The sequence below is a fragment of the Pristis pectinata genome, chromosome 2 (genome assembly GCF_009764475.1).
Source record: "Pristis pectinata isolate sPriPec2 chromosome 2, sPriPec2.1.pri, whole genome shotgun sequence".
Taxonomy (NCBI): Eukaryota; Metazoa; Chordata; class Chondrichthyes; order Rhinopristiformes; family Pristidae; genus Pristis; species Pristis pectinata.
In genome coordinates this window covers 28,031,021-28,051,436 of record NC_067406.1, presented here as the reverse complement: position 1 = coordinate 28,051,436, position 20,416 = coordinate 28,031,021, and the positions used below count along the sequence as shown (strand labels likewise).

General features: G+C 40.6%; 1 protein-coding gene across 1 annotated transcript in view; it reads right to left on the bottom strand.

Annotated features, from left to right (window-relative positions):
- Positions 1-401: 401 nt before the first annotated feature.
- dcc (DCC netrin 1 receptor) overlaps positions 402-20,416 on the bottom strand; it is a 703,166-nt gene continuing 683,151 nt past the window's right edge. Inside the window, exons 27-30 of the mRNA XM_052034012.1 lie at positions 16,230-16,379; positions 13,601-13,819; positions 1,586-1,725; positions 402-534 (exon numbers count right to left, since the gene is read on the bottom strand). Of these exons, the coding sequence (XP_051889972.1) occupies positions 445-534; positions 1,586-1,725; positions 13,601-13,819; positions 16,230-16,379 (599 nt within the window). The 3' untranslated portion in view covers positions 402-444. The remainder of the gene's footprint in view (positions 535-1,585; positions 1,726-13,600; positions 13,820-16,229; positions 16,380-20,416) is intronic.

The window sequence follows — 20,416 nt, the reverse complement described above, 5'->3', positions numbered from 1 at the left end:
TAGACTTGGTTGTGGAAGAAGCACTTGTCCACAACAGAGTCAGTGTATTCTCAGCAACGCTAGTTCACTGCTATAATACCTCCCACCCCTCCACCCCACTTGCTCTCCACATCCCACTCACCCCCCAACCCCCACCCACCCATCCTGCCTCCTTTTCCTGTGCCAAGCTTGTAACTTCTCTGATTGAGCTGCCTTGATAAATTGAAAGTGAAATACTGAACCAGGTGTAAACAGAATTCCAGTGCATGACTCTAAGACAGTGTGGTATATACAGATGAGCAATGGAATGGTTGTCAACATGAACAATGTCCCTTCGATGCATTTCCTTGTTTGAACTGAAAGTTGCTGAAGAAGGGGCACTCAGGGTGTCCCAAGGTCAGTACATAAATACTGGCATGCTGCCTGGCTCCTGGTTGATATGTCTCTAGCAGGTAGTGATGGTGGTTAGAATGCTGAGCCTGTGATGGCATTCAGCTGCTTCATTAAGCCCTCCAGACTGGCCATTTGCTCACTCAAGTCATCCTGCTCATACACCTGAATGAAGAAACACGACAGCCATGTTTTATACCATGCATACATTTTGAAGTATGGAAAATACAAAACAATATGACTTAAAGGCCTCTTAAAATTTTCAGCACTGTTCTCAATTTGGTTTAATATACCCCGCGACTGACTTTAGAATTGTGAATTCAAATTTCAGTGCAATGGGATGGAATTACATTGTATACTGTCTTTTCAAAATAAATTTTCAGGTACCTCTGATATACAGTTTTATATAACATATCGATCAGTGCACAGTGAAATGTGAAGGAGTATGGTAGCATAATGGCTAAATTACTGGACTAGCCATCCAGAGGCCTGGAAAAATGATTCAGAGGTGCGAGTTCAAATCCTGCCACAGAGCTGGGGAATTTAAATTCATTTAAATGTTAATGTTAGCAACAGTAACTTTAAAGCTGAAGATTAAAAAAAAAATCTGGTTTACCAATGCCCTTTAGGGAAGGAAATCTGATGTCATTACCTTGTTTGACCTATATGTAGCTTCAAATTGGCAGCAACGTGATTGAGTCTTAACTGCCCCCTGAAATGGCAAGTCACCCAAATGCAAGGGCATTTAGCAAAGGGCCAATACTGTGGCAATACCACACCCAAGGCAGATCTAACATAAAGTAACATGGAGCCCATGGGAAAGTTGATGACTTTGCACAATTCTAAGCTAATCCTGAGTCAAACCCAAGTATCTTTGTAATGGGCTAGGTTAGTACATGGACTCTTATGTATGTTTTAAATGTGATTGAAGCAAGAATAAGCATTCAATTGATATTTTGTCTGTTGAGTTAGTTTGCAGCTGTCAACTGCACATACATGACTCCTGCTCACCCTTATCACTAAATTTGTTTCTCTATATAAATCAACAGCAGAGAAATGTCATCCAGCTACCAGCAATAATTTACTAACTTCACTGATACCAGCAATAATCTCCCTGAAGGGAAAATACTGCCAGTATGTGACATAACAATCATATTTTGTTCGTCCACCATCAGCAGTTTTGCTTTTAAAATGTAACTAATTCTATTGACCTTACATTAGATTGCTCCTCTGTCCTGTGGCTCTCCTCTGTGACCTCTGGGGCTGTTGGGACAGAAACAGGAAGCAGTGGTGACCTCGCTTTCCCGGCCAATCCCAGTGAGGCTGTCTTACCATGACTCAGCGAGAGATTAGAACCTGTGATCAAAACCCGCAAAAAATCCAAAATTAGATGACATTTAACTCCCATTTATGTGTTTTAGCCTATAAAGTCATTGTCAACAAATAACAGAGCAGAGTTCATAAATTCTATATTTTATAAATGGAAGCTGGCTAAATCTGCAGCAGATGAATCAGCTTTTTCCATTACTTTACAGTACGTGAATGTCACTGTGAATGTCACTGACAATGGCAACATTTACTGCTCGTCCCTAAGTGCAGCAACCAAGTGTGTTTGGTTCCTGATGAAGAGGAGAGATAGACTGTTTGTGACTCTGGGAATAACCCACCCAGAGTGTTTCAGCATGGCTGGCAGCAGCTCAATATTATTGTGACAATTTATATCATCTATATGGTTACTCACAATCCTGATTTTTATTTACTGCTGTCCCTTTGCCAAGTCCTTTTAAGATAATTTTTTTTATTGCTGACTAGACATACTCACAGAGCATGCATTCAAGTTGCAACCTACAATTGATTACTTTGACACATTTGCACCTTCAAAGTGTTATATGATACATGACAATTTACAGACACACAGAATAAAGTGCAGATTGGGCACAAACCCATCACTGGCTATGTGGTCTTTTCCTTTACAATATCTGCAAGCTTATGCTGTGCTTTCATGACAGAACAGCATAGAGTCAATGAGCTGAAGGAGGGCTCTGACATTGAAAACATTTCTTTACTTTGAGTGAGGCCATTCTTATTTATAAAGCCATTGAAGAAGAGGGAAAGATGTACTGACAAGTCACTATCCTAGTCTATCTAGTTCTATATCTGTTTCCCCTCATGAGCTTGCCCGCAAGCACAAGCACAAGCACAAGCACAACCACCAGACCATCACATTTACTCACGATTGTCCAGAGAAGTTCTGTTTGAAGGCTTTGAAGCCAGTAGGCTGATTCTTTGTGATTTCAGTAGTTCAGCAAACACCTCGCAGCACTGGTGAACGAAACAGTACTTCACGCACCCTGTCTCTTTCACTCAGGTTTTCAACCTCCCCCACAGTTACAGAAACAGCATCAACTGTAGCTGAGTGGATTGTACTCTTGCCTCTCCATCCAGAAGGCTGAGAGTTCAAATCCCACTTTAGAGACTATCAGCACAATTAATTGAAACTGATGTCCCAGTGCGTACTGTGGCGGGCTATGCTTTTGAAAAACCTCACCATCAGTCCAAATTCAATGAAGAACAACAATAGTAGGGTCAGGTTTTAGCACAAACTTACTTTTTTTAAAAACTTTCCTTTCTCTTTTAACACTTAGTGGAACTGAATGTAAGAGATTCCAAGAGCCAGTCAAGAATGAAGCCTAAATTGTTAAATGAATATTTGTCTGATTCCTTGGAATGGATTCCAATAATTAGCCCCCAAATAACTGAATAATTATTTAATATAAAAACAGAGAATGCTGGAAATACTCCGCAGGTCAGGCCACATCTTTGGGAAGAGAAACAGAGTTAATGTTTCAGGTTGAAGACCCTTCCTCAGAACTAGGAAGGAGATGAAAGAAACTTGTAGGCAACAGGGAGTGTGGGGAAAGGGAATGGCTCTGCTAGGGTAAAACCGAGGTGGTTATGGTAAACAAGGTTAGCTGGTCAGAAGGTGAATGGGAGCAGTTAGAAAGTGAGAACATAGACAAAAGAACATAGACAGAAGAATGTAGGAATTGCAAATGCAGAGCAGGAAGACATACTCAGCAGGTCAGGCTGGGAATGTCCTCCATTCCTTGAAAAAAAGGAAAAAAGGCAGAAGAAAAACAACCAAGCTGAGCCAATATCACAGATGGACAATCGATACAGTTAACTGAAATTAGAGAATTCAATATTAATTTCCGTAGACCGCAATATGCCCAGAGAGAAGATGAGATGCTGTGTTTTCAAGTTTGCATTGGGCCTCACAGTGACAGTGCAGGAGGTCATAGACCAATAGGTCAGAGTGGGAGTGGGATGGAGAATTGACGTGGCAGGCAACAGGATGTTCAGTGTTGCCCCTATGGACTGAATGCAGAGGCTCCCCTATTTTGTTTTTAATCCTCTGGGAGTGGTGGATGCAGCCTGCCCCACTGAGTATTTCCAGCATTTTCTGTTTTTATTTTAGATTTCCAGCATCTACAGTTTTTTTGATTTTCATTTGGCTGTAATTATTTGTTTTATATTTTCCTCCCTATTTAAGCAATTGTACAATGTTAGCAATCCTCCAAGTTTCCGGCACCATTCCTGTAGCCAGAGCCTCTGCGATTTCTTCCCTTTTGTTTTTTAATAGCCTGAGATACATTTCATCTGGATCTGGTGATTTCAGCATTTTCAATGATGTCGGATTCCTTACTACTTCTTCCTCTTTTACTCTGTTTATTCCACCCAATACTTTCCAGTTTCAATAGCATTGTGTCACCTATCAACAACAATCAGTTGCAACATTGGCATCATCCAATGTGAAGACTGAAACAAAGCGGTCATTAATATCCCTATACAAATGATGCCAAATTTATCTGAATTATGATCACTTCCACATAATATTACTTGATACTGGTGGCATCGATACCCTTTCTAGCTGCCAAACAGCATTCGAGGGAGTACCTTCACCAGAAGGACTACAACAGCTCACTGTCATCTTAACACAGAATACAGAACAGTACAGCACAGGAGCAGGCCCTTTGGCCCACAACGTCTGTGTCGAACATGATGCCAATCCAAACTAATCCCATCTGCCTGCACATGGTCTATATCTCTCCATTCCCTACTTGTTCATGTGTCTGTCTAAAAGCCTCTTAAACATTGCTATTGTATATACTTCCACCATTTTCCCTGGCAGCGTGTTCCAGGCACCCACCACTCTCTGTCTAAAAAAAAACTTGCCTTGTAAATCTCCTTTAAACTTTCCCCCTCTTACCTTGAAGCTATGTCCTCTAGTATTTGACATTGGAAAAAGACTCAAGGGTAATTAGGGATTGTCAATAAATGTAGGGTTGTCAGTGATCTAAAGACTGCAAGAGGAAAAAATAAATTAAACAAAATGAGGACCATGAAAAGTACAGCTGGGGACCACCCCCTTCAGAAAGCTTTATTGTTGCTCAGTGATTTGCTTGACCCTGACATCAGGGAGACAACATACCATCTTGGTAACATTTCTGTAACCACAGAAATGCCACTTGTTGGATCCCTATAACTATTGCTCCCCTAACGTTTCCCTTCTCTTGCTGTATGTCTGAGTCATCCATGGTGCTATGGTTTTGACTCTGTCTACCCTCCCCAGGAGAGTGACTAGAGGAAGGAGACAGAGAGCTTGATAACGTGGTGTCAAGACAATAACTTTCCCTCAATGTCAACAAAACAGAAGAGCCGGTCAATAATTTCAGGAATGGGGGCAGTGTACATGTTCCTGTCTACATCAATGGTGCGAAGGTCGAGAGGTTTGAGAGCCTCAAGTCTTCAGAGTGAACATCACCAATAGCCTGTCCTGGTCCAATCATGTAGATGCCACGACCTGGAAAGCTCACCAGCATCTCTATTTCTTCAGGTAGTGAAAGAAATTTGGCACGTCCCTGTCAACCCTATTCAATTTTTAATCGATGCACCATAGAAAGCATCCTATCTGATGCATCACAGCTTTGGTACGGCAAGTGCTTTGCCTGTGACTGCAAGAAACTGCAGAGAATTGTGGACACAGCTCAGCACATCACGGAAACCAGCCTCCCCTCCATGAACTCTGTCTACACTTCTTGCTGCCTTGGTAAAGCAACTAGCATAATCAAAGACCCCACCAATCTTGGACGTTCTCTCTTCTCCCCTCTCCCATCAGGCAGAAGATACAAAGGCCTGAAAGCACATACAGTACCACTGGGCTCAAGGACAGCTTCTATCCCGCTGTTATAAGATTATTGAATGGTTCCCTAGAATGATAAGATGGACTCTTGACCTCATAATTTACCTTGTTATGACCGTGCTCCTTATTGTCTACTTGCATTGCACTTTCTCTGTAACTGTTACACATTATTCTGCATTTTGTTATTGTTTTACCTTGTACTACTCAATGCACTGTGTAATGAATTTGATCTGCATGCACTGTATGCAAGACAAGTTTTTCACTGTACCTCAGTACATGTGACATTAATCAACAAATTCCAATTCATAATCAAATACCGATTGGAGAGCAAAGGATCCACAGGGATCTCTTGAACTGCCTTGAACTTTGATCTCTGGTGCAGTCCTGATGAAGGGTCTTGGCCCAAAATGTTGACTGTTTATTTCCCTCCAGAGATGTTGCCTGACCTGCTGAGTTCCTCCAGCATTTTGTGTGCATTGCTCTTCAATTGCCTGGCTCTTTTTTATGGTCCGTATCAGTCATCTGACTACCCACTTATGTTGTGGACTGACCACCTCCTGTAACATGTTATCCACAAAACACTCAGCCTAAGGGATGGCCTGCAGTGACAAAAGCTCCAAAACCTGGAGCTTGAGCTCTTTCAGCTGACAGCACTTCCTACACCTATTGTTGTCCAGGACATGGGGAAAATCCTGGAATTCCCACATGGTATGGGATGTTCTGCCATGCCTTTATTTATTAGATTCATTCACGAAGCAGAAAGTAAAACAGCACTGCTTCCTTGAGTGCATCAAAATCTCCCACCCACAAAATCCTGAGTTTCATGCTGTGTGGGAGAAGTGGCCCATGGGACTAGACTCTGAGCTACTTCCTGTCCAGTTTATCAGCTTCTTATACAGAAGGAAGTTCCAAATGCTTGAATTTTCTTCAAGAACCCAGCTCTTAGCAAATAACAGCAGGATCCAAGCCGTAAGGTAAGCAGTCATCAGAAGTGATCCTAAATCGATTTAGGTGGAATGGCAGCACTTTTCCTCTCAAACTTGTGTTTACCCATCAGAACAAATGCACTTTAAGTCAATTTTTAATCCATGAGGGTGAGAGGTGGCAACCATTGCTTCTGTCAAGCAAGAACGTTCTGTCATATGTCAGAGCTTGGAGGCAAAACTACATGTCAACGTCTAAGCTATTACCCAGCCAGTCTGGTTCGCTGTTATTATTTTCAGACTATTTTGCAATGCTTTCTATTGCTCCTGGCTCTCTAAAATGCCCAGCAGGATACAACAGCACAGAACATTTATATTCAAGAGAAAAACTCTTATCAATTTCCTTCGTGCTGGGGAATAGGATGATGGTTCTTGTCTGCCTCTCTGGGTTACAAGAATATGAAAAAAACCCATGAAGAATAGCTCCATGTATTTTCAATTAAAGTTTTACAAATAAGCTTCTTTGAGGATAACATTCTTGCCTTTTGAAGTTCTTTTTTTAACTTGGTAACATTCAGAATGACATTTAATGTGTCAACACATTTGCACATGCTTTGACTGTACAATTTGATGCATGGTGATGCATTCAGCCAGTTTTTCACTGCTGCATGAATTTGCCAGGTAGCAGAGAAAGATTGCTGGGGAGAAGTGGACTGCTAGTACAAAGATCCTTGAGGGTAGCAGTGCAGGTAGATAATGCAAAGAAGGCATATAGGATCCTGGCCTTCATTAGTTGGGGCACTGAATACAACAGAAGGGAAGTTATGCTCCAGCTTTATATACATTGGTCAGGCTTCAGCTGTCATACTGCAGGCAGTTCTGTTCACCAGACTATAGGAAAGGTGTGATATCGCTGGAGAAGGTGCAGAGGAGCTTCACATGATGTTACCTGGGATGGAGTATTTCATTTATGAGGAGGGATTAGCGAGGCTTAGCCTGTTTTCCCTGGATTGGAGGAGGTTAAGCGGAATATAGAATCACAAGGGGTATTGATAGGGTGGACTGCAGGAATCTTTTCCCCTTGTCAGAGGTCAATATAATGAGAGGATTCAGGGTAAGGGGTACGAGTTGGGATCTGAGGGAGACCTTTTTCACCCAGAGAGCGGCAAGTATCTGGAATGCACTGCCGGAGAGGGTGGTGGAACTAGAGTTGTTAACAGCATTTAAGAATTGTTTGGACGAGCAATTGATTCGCCATTGAAGACTATGGGCCTAGATGGGATTAATATGGATGGGTGCCTGTTGGTTGGCGTGGATGTGGTGGGCCAAATGGATAGAGAGACAGGAACAGGAATAGTGGTACAGTGTGTACTGTCTTCAAACCATGAAAGCTTGTTTGGTAACCCTGATAAACCAGCAACTTCTGATATCCAGGATAAGGGCCACAGGGGCATGGAATGACTATAAATTGCAATTCTCCTTCCAACTTAGTCACCATCCCAACTTGACATATTTCATCGTTCCTTCATCAGCATGGGAAGCTTTATCATTGTGTTCATTCAAAACAGTGATCAATAGATTTCAGGGCACTTGGGAAACTAAGGGGCATGGGGATAGTGCCAGGAAATGGTGCTGAAGTAGAAAATGATCCTGATAATTAGTGGAGCAGGTTCAAAGGCCTACTCTTGCTCCTGTTTCTTACGTTCTTATGTTTTGCTCAAGGCTAATGGTTTATGTAATAAATGTGGACTTTATCAGTAATGCCTTTATCCTGAGACTCAATTAAGAAGAAAAATAAAAACAAGTGTTATGTTTTTGCTATCAGGTATGTTTTATGAATTGACATCAGATGTGCATTTTAGGAATATGGATAAAATGGTGAGATGTTCAACAGCTGGCCTTTAATAATGAGCGAGCTCTCTTGTGAAGCCCATTAGGTCTTGAATTCTTTTTCAGTTTTTCTAGAGATGAAGCTGTATAGCTGGGGCTAAGATAAAGTACACACTTAGGTATATTTCCTTTACATTGTGAAGGTTCAGAAAGGGTATGATTGGTCAGACAACTGCCTCTGAAATGTTATGGATGTGTTGTCATATTCACATGATTTTAATATACTTTCTTAATCTCTCTACTTCTGATGTTTCTGCTGGGGAGCTGGCAGAGGGAATAGAGCTGATTTTCAGGAATGCATAACTTTCTAACAAGGAAGGTGAACACAGATCAATTGCTTGCTTATTCGATTGAGCTTCTATTGAGAATTTTTGGACCATCTTTGCGAGGTGCTAAAAAATCAAACTCAATTCTGCAGTGTTGTGAAGTGCTTTTTAGTCCTGTCATACTTCCTGACATATTGATCGATGAATGACTAAAAAGATTGTTACAGAGTGCAAGGTTTACTGAAATGCACTATGATATTGGAGGACCAGCACACGTTGATAAAAGAAAGGTAAAGCCAAAAACTGCACACCGAGACCTTATGTGCTAGCGGTGCCTTTCCCAGCTTTCACAAACTGTCAACCCAAGGTAAATGACTACTTAATCCACATTCCCTTGATGTGCATCACATCATTACCTGTGCTGATTAGATGCACTTAATTTCAGTAAATTCTGTCCTCCTCCTGTGTTGTGTGTTGGCTGCCCAGAAGATAGATAAAGTGTTAATGAATAAAAGCTGAAAATAGTAGACAAAAACAAGGTAAAGCTTTCTCTCCAAGCAGAACTTTAAGCATTAGCCTAGATTTTTAAGCTTCAATTCCTGAACTATGGCATTCTGCCTCCAGAGTAAGAGTGCTACCAATGAAACTATGGCCAACAACACTGGGCCAGGTCTTCTGAATGTTGATCGGTCTCTGCTTGTTTTCAGTGGATGCTTCTGAATTGTGAATGATAATAATATGGCAGACAGGAATGTAGCAGTTTGGATGCAGGATATTGATTTGTATTGTTTTAAGCCTAAACCATTTCTTGCCAGTTGGGGGAGGGGAGAAGGGGTTTAAGATAAGATAAGATGAGATGAGATAAGAAACACACAGTGAAATGCAACTTTTGTGTAGAATGTTCTGGGGGCAGCCCACAAGTGACGCCACTCTTCCAGTGGCGACATAGCATGCCCACAACTTCCTAACCCATACGTCTTTGGAATGTGGGAGGAAACTGGAGCACCCAGAGGAAACCCACGCAGACATGGGGAGAACGTACAAACTCCTTATAGACAGCAGCTAGAAGTAAACCCAGAACCAGAAAACAACAAATTTCACATTACATAAGTCAGTAATAATAAATCTGATTCTGAAATTCTGATTCTGAACTGAGGCTCACATCTCACTTGTAAGGGAGACACCAAATCATGAGTACAAAGCTTACGTATTTGGATAGAAGAATATTCTATTAATTACACGGATGAAGGGCTGCTTGGCCATACTTAGTAATTTTTGATGGATAAAGTCTTTTCACTCCATTATCAATTGATAACACTGCTGGCAAGTTGAAACTGGGCTTGTCTTCCAGCTAACCCAGAGTGACAGTCTGAGATAAATGACTGCTTAGTCTGCATTCGGATGAGGTGCAGTGAGTCATTACTTGCACTGATTACACAGACTCCATTTGAACAGATATTCCCTTTTGATTATCCTGGATCTATGTGTTACTTGTCTGAGACAAAAACTGATTAATTAAGCTACACCTGAGAACTTCCACCACAGGGTAGGAAAAAAATGCCGTAAAAGGGGCAAAGGGAAGCAATGTGATTAGGTCAACTAGTAACATAAGGAGGAATGAAAAATCCTGTCATAAACATATTAATAGTAAAAGATCAGGCAAGTGAAGGGTGGGGACACCTGGAGCAACACAAAAAGTGCTGGAGGAACTCAGCGGGTCAGGCAGCATCTATGGAGGGAAATGGACATTTGACGTTTCGGGTCAGTCCAGATGAAGGGTCTCGGCCCGAAGTGTCGACTGTCCATTTCCCTCCATAGATGCTGCCTGACCCACTGAGTTGCTCCAGTTCTTTGTGTGTCATTGCAAATGAAGTGTGGGGCTGATCAGCAAGGTCTTCTTGTGGACTCAGAGGATATGACTGCAGTACTGGAAGTATTTTACAGCTAAAGGAGGGAACCCAGCCAATCCTACAGCAAAAGAAGAGATAGCAGAGAAAGCTGATAGGAGAAAAATAAATAACATTGGGTAGGATCATTCTGACAGCTGGCTGGCAGGTCCAGAGAGAACAGTCATCCAGCTGTAGTGTAGCGCCAGTGCTTTCCAGTCTCCTGCATCTGTGCACTGCAGTGCGGAAGTACAGAGTATGCTGGAGGTCAGATGAAGATTGGTTTGCCCCCTCCCCTACCCGAAGGTTTACTGTGGAGTCCAGGGACATTCTGTAACCCACTGAGCTGAAGGGCTGGGTACACAACTTGGCGTGTACCCATTCATTCAAATGGGGTCCCTGACCATCGCTGAAAGGGTATCTTTATGATAAGTATTTTTTAACTAACATTTTGAATTATTTTACATGAGGTACATGTTTTATTTGAAATAATTACCTTTAATTTTTTTATTGGAATGATTTTTTTTTAACTGCTTCTAAACTTCTTGGATCGTGAAAAGAATTTATAAATAGTGACAAAGGCCCTCTGGTAGGACAAGCTGTCAGGAGGCCATCAGGATGGCTCTGGGCTCTGCTGCCTAGTCACCGCTCACGGCCCACTCCACCTTACCAGGTTGATCACAGCAGGGTGCAGGGAGCCACACAGCCAGGAAAATGTTCAGTACAACTGTGGGGTTGGGTGGGGGAAGGGAGGGGGTGCGTGAACTAAATCCGGCACAATCTGTCCAATGAGTTGAACGTAGAAATGTTGCCCACTCATTTGTTGACGGTGCTGATATGATAATGTAGGATTTAGTTACAATTGTTCAATCCTCTTTGGATATGAGAGTGATATCAAAGGATTGCAGATAATTCGCCCTGTTTACAAAAGTGGTAACTTTGCCATTGCTGGTGGTGGGGAACATTTTAGGGATATCCAAACATACAAATTAGGAATAGGGCTGTTATGTCATTCAATAAGATTGCGACTTATCTAATTTAACCCTATCTTCACAATCTTGCCCTACCCCAGTAAACTTTCAACTCCTTGCCTGTCAAAAATCTACCTACTCCCCTTTGAGGAAGAGACATCCAAAGATCATGATCCTCAATGAGAAGAAATGGCACCTTTTCTCTGTCTTAATTGGGCAACTCTTTATTTTGACCCCTATTTCTACGTACTCTTACAAGAGTAAATATCGTCTCCACATCCACCCTATCAAGACGCCTCAGGATCTTTTATGTTTCAATCAAGTAGGTTCTCAATTGTTTAAGGTCCGGTGAAAATCTGAAACAAAATTGTCACTTGGCAATAAATATACAGACTAATAAATGACTGTCAGTATGGATTTGATAAAGGTAAATCATGTTTGATCAAATTCTTTAATGAAGTAATGGACAGAACCAATAAAGATAGGGCAATTTTGTATAAAAATGGAACTTTCTAAAATATGCAAGTGAGCCTGAATTCGTAAACAAAGAAATCAGTGACAGGCTTTGAGGGAAACAGATGGGTGAAATGCAACAAGGATGTATCTCCTTTGTCACAGACCTGTACATTCTATGAGCTTTTGTACTGGTATTGTTGTCACATGAACTGAGGTACAGTGAAAAGCTTTTGTCTTATGTAAGATCCAGATAGATCATGCCATTAATAATTACATCAAGGTAGTAACAAGAAAACAGAATGCAGAATATAGTGTTGCAGTTACAGAGAAAGTTGGTCATGCATGATATTTGGTATTATTCTATATTACATGTTTTATAGTTTTAAGAATTCCCGTTCTCTGATCTGGAATTGAGCCTGTCACAGTCCATGACCTAGAGGCCAGTGACATGGTCTGGACAATGATTAACTTTTGATGATACATTATGGACATCCTTTTCCAAATCCTCCCTAACAACTTTTGAAAGCTTGTAAAGCTGAGGGATAGGACTTCTTCAGCTGTAAAAGTAGTAATTGATTTTAAATGTCTTTACTATTAAAAGTGAAGCAAACATTTTTAAAAAATAAAATCTAAAGTTAACCAAAACACATTAAACTATGTATAAATATTTGAAAGCACTAAAATAATGCAAAATGATTAGCAAATTAACTGCCTCTTAAATCTTGCCTTACAGTCCACTGACAACCAGTCACGTCCTGGTTGCTGTGCTCTAAGAGATGACTCCTTACCACAATGCTGGGTAACCTCAGCTTTGCCGCTGCATTCTGTGCAGAGTTCAATGGCAGTGTGAACTGACAGGTTTGGCCTTCTGAATCTGCTGGGAAGTTCCAGTTTAACAACAGGCATATGGAAGCCTGCCACCTTCTCAAATTTCATTGGCTGGTCACGGGTTGTTCCAATCTGAACCACTGGCAAATCAGCTTAGCCAGCCTTTTGAGTTGACCAACAGAGATATATCTTTTAATGGTCCTTCTCGTCATTTACAGACTAATATAAATACTGAACCCACTTTCAATCATAATGTCCACCTACTAAGACAAAGATTCAGGCAGCCAGAAAGAACAATCACTGAGCTTTGCTCTTCCATTAGCCATGGGATTAGCAGAGTGCTAACTTTAAACGGAACTGCATTTGCTTTTAGTTTCCTATTTTGTTTTCACCTTTTAGTTGCTAAAACTACTGATAAAAATAATGTAAAATGAGTTTGGAGAAACAACTGACAAAACAATAGTATTACTGATTGGCTCTCAGTTTTACATACTTCAAATACAGCACCTCAGTATCCTGTATTACCAGAAAAATAATAGCCTCTTGATGCCCTGTGGTAGTAAAGCTGAAATTGTTTGGGCAGGTCTGGGTTTTATCAACCACAAGTTGAAAATATTGCTCTTTACATTTTATTACTACCTGTCATTTCACTCATTTTCCTTGGTCATAGAGTAATATAGCATGGAAACAGGACCTTCGGCCCAACTCATCCATGCTGACCAAGGTGGCCACCTAAACTAGTCCCACTTGCAATGAGCTATGCACTCAGTGGACATTAATTCACACACATTGGCTCATTTCTGCTTACCTGGCTGAGAGAGAAGAGGTGTGTAAGGAACTTTGGGCTCCAGTGCAGTCATAGGTGGAGGTAGCAGGGGGTTTGCGAAGCTGCGCAGAGGATGAGTGGGCCGGACACAGGCTGTAGGAATTGTTCTGCTCGGGGCCTCCTCACCTGTTGGATGCTCAGGCTGTGTTTGGGTTAGCATGGCAGGCTGCTGGAGGTGTGTTGTTTGAACCTCGCTCATGGCTTTGAAAAACCAAAGGGTAAATCAAGTTATACTGAGTCAGAGGCACAGCATCATAGAAATTTAAAACAAAGGTTAAAAATGTTAAGATTTAAGATATCTTTATCAGTCACATGTACATTGAAACACACAGTGAATTGCACCTTTTGCGTAGAGTGTTTTGGGGGCAGCCCACAAGTGTCGCCACGCTTCCGGCGCCAACATGCAATGCCCACAACTTCCTAACCTGTATGTCTTTGGAACGTGAGGGGAAACCAAATCACCCAGAGGAAACTCACACAGACACAGGGAGAATGTACAAACTCCTTACAGACAGTGGCAGGAATTGAACCTGGGTCACTGGTGCTGTAATAGTGTTACGCTAACCGCTACACTACTGTGCCGCTACACGACCGTACCGTACTGTGGTGAGATATCAGCCAGAGGAGAGCAATCTATATAAATTCCTAGCTCCTGTTCAGAGCTCTTGTCTATCAAGACTACAGAAAATGCTGGAAAAAGCCAGTAGGTCAGGCAGCATCCAAGGAAAGAGAAACATCCTGATGAAGAGTCCCAGACCAACAATTTTAACTGTGCTCTTTCCACGGAAGTTGCCTGACCTGTTGAGTTTTTTTACCAACATTTTCTATTTATATTTCAGATATCCATCATCCACAGTTTTTTTGATTTTCATTTTGTGTATCATGACATTTTATTTAATTCAGGCAATGAACTCCAGAAACCCACCATCCCAGAATGAAAAATATTCTTTTCAACTTCCCATTCACCTTTCTATTAATGACTTTAAATTTACATGCTGAAGGCCAATTGGTCTTTGCCAAGGTATTAATATAGCTCTTCCACAATAGTCTTCCAATTTTTTGAGTAACAGTAAATTATCTCAAAAGATCAGATATTCTCGTAAAACAGGCAGCCCTCCTTAATATATCCCTTGATCAGAGAGAGTTGCTATCTTTATATCTGGAACTCAGTCATCTAACCTTTTAAACATAAAACAAGGTTAGAATAAGCTGAGCAGCCTGCAACATATGACCGAGCTGAACAGATATATTGCACCACAGATTAGTTAGACTGGGAGCCCACATCCACACCTTTCCACAGAATGAGGTAAAAATTTGCTGTTGGTTGCTTGGACTGAATGTGCAATAAAACTGTAGTTGTGTTTCATGCTCCACTTCCAAAATTTGGTTCCATTGAAATCCAATTTAAAGCTTACACCTGCATGCAGCAAGGACAAACCAACACGCAGGCATGGCTTGAAAGCATCAAGTAATGTTGACACCAGAGAAGTGCAAGACATTGGGCATCTCTACCAGGAGAGAATCTCTCCTTCTATTCAAAATATTCAATGGTTTTACTGTCCCCAAGTGCCCTGAGGATTCTCAATGTCCTGAGGATCACCATTGACCAGAAACTCACTTGCCACATCAATACTGTGGTGACAAGACCAAATCAGATGGTGGGTATCCTGTGACAAGTGATTCACTTCTTGATACCCCAAAGTTTTTCCTTTGGCTGCAAGACACGAGTCAGGAATGTGATGGAATATTCTTCATTTGCCTGTATAAGTGCAGTTCCAACAGCTTGCAAGAAGGTCAACATCTTTCAGGACAAAGCAATTTGTTTGATTGTCACCTCACTCACCATCCTAAACATTCATTCCCTTCATCATTGATGCAGAATAGCTGCAGTATGTATCATTCATAAAATGCACTACAGTTACTCGCCCAGCTGCTCTGAAAGCACCCCCCAAACCCACAACCCCTAACACCAAGAAGGACAAGGGCAGAAAGTAGATAGGATCGATCCTGGAATATGGCGAGCAATTTGGAAACACACTGTCATTCTTACATCATATTTGATTCTAAATCCTGGAAATCCCAACACAACAGCAATCCCAACACAAACACAATTTCAGCTGGAGGTGGTTCAAAAATATGGCTTACTGTCACCTCAGGGGCAATTACTGATAGACAATAAATGCTGGTGAGTGACACCCAGATCCCAGAGGAAACAGATTTTTGCAAACCAAGTACAAAATGAAGCGACTAGTACTTTGCACATGTGACCAAAAAAAATTTCTGTCACAATTAGTTCTCTGTCTAACCCATTATGAACAGATTTTTAAGACAATTATGGAATAAAGTTGTAAGGTAGTTGGGGATTGGCTTTTCCTGGCTAACAGATGTTGGTTTTGTCCCTTAGTTGTAAATTTCTTCAAAACTCCAGAACCAATGCAATGTTTTACAGTTTTTAACCTACAAAAAATGTATTGCAGGTAAAAATTCCCAAAATCCCATGGAGATAAATATTAAAATTTACATTGTATCGTACTCATATTTAAGATCTATTAAGGTGATAGGTTGCTTTTAGAGCAACTCTTGTTAATATTCAATTAATAAAGATTCTTACTTGGTCCATATCCTCGATCAACTGCTAGCGTTGGAAACGGCATGGTACGCAATGGAAATTGTGGGTGTGGATATCCACATGTTGGAGACGGCAGGATGCCAGGATATTGGGCACTTTCTAGTGTTGGAACAGGAATCGCACTGACAACAGCTACAAATAGAAAAGTGCACATCATTGCTGGGTTACATTATGAACAAATACAGAAGTTCCCCAAATATAAAGCCCTGGATATATATTGGAAAGAACCCATTTAAAAATAAATTAACAACAAGTTAATATGGTTTTGGTTGCATAATTATGATGCATAGATACAATTAGGCTGTACTTTTTATTAATTCATATCTCATATTAATTCTGATTAACAAAGGGACACCTTCAGTTTTTTTCACAGAGGACTCTCAAGAAAGACCATCGCCTGAAAACCACATTCTTCAAGACCCTTTCAAGTTTGGAAGACATGGCCAACAACTTAGCTGATCATGGGATGTTATCATCATATCTGAGACTCTTTTGCAATCCTACATCTTTGATATTTTTGGTTTATTGAAACATTGGGGAAGGGTTTCACCTTAGTTTGTAACTAGAGAACTCTACACAAATTGTGCTGAAAATTTGTTCTAACATTTAGATTATCACAAATGTAAAATACTCCATGGATCAATCAAATACTGTTTCAGAATCTAATGTTTTAACTTGCATCTTTAATATATTTAAGAGTGATAATCTGATATAGCTTTATCAGAGCTATACAGTCATAGAACATGGAAACAGGCCCATAAGCCCACTGAGTCCATGCCGACTATTGAGCACCCATTTATACCAATCCCATTTTATTGTCTCCATATTCACATCAACTTCCCCCAGATTCTACCACTCACCTACATGCCAGGAGAAATTTACAGTGGGCAATTAACCTACCAACCTGCACATCTTTGTGCTGCGGGAGGGAACCAGAGCAGTCAGAAATCCACTGAGTTACACAAAGAATGTGCAAACCCCACATTGGCAGCATGGAGGTCAGGATCAAACTTGGGTCACTGGAGCTATGAGGCAGCAGGTCTACTACCTGTGCCACTAGGCCTCTCCAGTCTTATTAATACAGCTAAAAAGTTGTCTATGACAAAAAAATATTTTTAGTAAGATTCTCTGATTCATAACTTGGTTAAATGGATTATAAATAATTAACAATTAATTCAAAGACTTTTAAATTATTTACTGTGTTAATTAATGTACTGTATCCTCTTTGGTAGTAAATTAAAAGACCCAGAATTTGCAGAGTGAGGTGAGCCAACCAAGATCAATGCTAACCTATGATCGAGCTCCATATTTACTAAGTGCAGGATCTCCCAAGGTCAACTTGCAGTAGAAAAGTGGTGTTGCGAGTTCTGTCATGGCAGTGCACTTTGGCATGTCCCATGACTACATTGAGTGGGCGCATCAGTACAAGCCCCACCCATGAAGTGCTGACAAAGCTTTGATAGCCAGCTACACCATTGCCTGTCTTTGCCTGTCAAATCTGCCAAAACATCCTGAATGTTTCAAATGGTTCTGATATTAGGAAATATTCAAAACGAAGGCAGGGTCTGTTTATTTTTGGAGAGAATGAGGCTGAGGGGTGACCTTATAGAGGTTTATAAAATCATGACGGACATAGGTACAGTGATTGTCGCAGACTTTTTCCCCAGAGTAAGGGAGTCTAAAGCTAGAGGGAATAGGTTGAAGGTGGGGGGGGGGGGGGGGGGGGGGGGGGGGGGGGGGGGGGGGGGGGGGGGGCGGTGGGGGGGGGGTGCGGGATGATTTAAAGGGGACTTGAGGGGCAGATTTTTCACATAGGTGGTGGTGGGATATGGAATGAGCTGCCAGAGGAAGTGGCAGAGGCTGGTACAATTACTATGTTTAAGACATTTGGACAGGTACATGGATAGGAAAGGTTTCAAGGGATATGGGCCAAAGCAGGCAAATAGGACTAGCTCAGGAAGGCACCTTGGTCAGCATGGAAAGTTGGACTGAAGGGCTTGCTTTCTTAGCTGTATAACTCTATGATTCTATTCAGAAACTATGAAAACTTTTCCAATTCACTGCAAATTTGTAAAAATAATGAGTTTTTTTAGAAACTAATAAAGCTAATCACTTAAATAAACCTAAGAAGTTAAATAAGTAGAAACAGTTTAAAAAATATATATCAATTAACTCAAACTTATTGCAATCCCTCACAGTCATTTCTTGCCATTCATATTATGGAGACCCTTGTCTTGCCTTACTTGGTCTAGCCTGGCACAGGCTATTCAAGTGACTCCCAGTGTAAGAGCTTTGAATATCCAGAATTTTGTCTGAAATTCCACATTGGACTCTATGAGCCACCCAATGTCAGAATACAATGCCAATAAATAGCAGAGAGTTGAAAACAATTACAGGACTTTTACTTTTACACGACAAACTTGATGCTGCTGTCAGTTGTATTGCGAAATGTCAGAAGTTATGCAGGAAACTTCTGATATGTCCCCACAAAATCCAGGTCTGAGTTTATTAATCCTTAAATATCTTTGAAAGGTACTTGTTCAGACTCAAGAAAAAAGCTTAATTTGGAGACCCTCCTCACAAGCAATTGTAATTAGTGGAAACTTGCAATGGGTAATTAATTCAAAACAACGTATAGCTCTGTGGGCAGCTTCCAGAGGGATGTTTCTTGAACAAGTGCTGATGACTAGAAACACTCAACATGCGCTTAAAAATTTTCAGTCTATTAGGATGTTTTTTTAAGCAAATTGTGATGGAAAAGCTAATGAAACCTCTACCCCAATGATTTTAAAATAAGCTGTACTTCCAAGGAAAAACAGATTGACTTTATAAAGAAAAGTCAAGAACAATAAATATCGGAATTGGTTCTTACTCCTAAAAAATCCTTATTTGCTGAATCAATGAAATCAACATACAAGGCAACTTGGCATAAGTGGCCTAATGTGACAGTACTTTGGACAGAATTGATCACTTTTTATTAAATTATTTTGAGGTGAAATTTTGCAAAGATTATCTTTTTCACGTGTTAATTTTGGTAGAAAAGTCACAGAACCAAAGAGTCATATACAGAAACAGGCCCTTTGGCCCACCAAGTCCACATCAACCATTAAGTACCCATCTATACAAATCCCATTTATCTGCACTTGGTCCATAGTCTTCTTGCTGATTCAAGTGTTCATTTAGGCTTTTCTTAAATGTTGTGAGTGTACCTGCCTCCACCACCTCCTCAGACAGTGTGGTCCAGATTCCAACCACCCTCTACCCTAAACCTTCATCCTATGCCCATGTAATCTATAGAAAGAACTGTAGAAATCTTTGGAAAGCAAAGTTATGATTGATAAACAGAAGGAACACAGTGTGCCTTGTGTTATCAGTTTAGTAGCAAAAAAGTTGCAATACCTAGTACCGAAAATTCTATTGCACAATCAACCAACAAACAAACTGCACCTTCATCTTCAACTTGTGTTTCCATAGATAGTCCCAGAAACATGTCAAATCAGGGTGAATGCTGTAAAATAGTCCTTATTCTATGCTTATCCCTTTCTACTGTACCCAACCAACCACGCCTGGCACCATCTGCTCCATCTCTTCTGTTTGTAGGCTGTACTTGGCCAATCCAATCGTGGTAGCAAAACAAAAACACAAAATATTGCAAATATATAACAAGCCAGTTTGCAGTTGAGAAAGAACGATGATGGGTAGTATTTACGGTGCAGTCCTTCATCGGAATTTAATAGATGACCTCTGCAAAAAGTTAAGGTATTTTTTGTTTATTCTTGACAGCATTATACTTTGGTAACATTTTGCACAAGAACACAAGAATGTTTAGGAATATGAAAGAAACATTAGTCATAAAGCCTTTGGCTTTTGTATAGATTAAGCAGTCCTATATGCCCCATTACTGTAGGTGAATGGTGGGAGTGAGAAGAGAATGATCGACCAATCACTGTAAGTAAACTTCAGAAGTAGAAATATCCAGTCTTTAAAAGTATAAATGAGTGAACATAAAAAAGGGATCTTATTTAATTGCAAATAGTCAGATAGCCAATATTATCAGTCTTTAACTGTACATATCAATCATAAAATAAAGCATTTAATTGTTGAGACCACAATGATTCATACATTTACTCCTATATACACGGAGCATATACATGCTGATTTCCTTAATA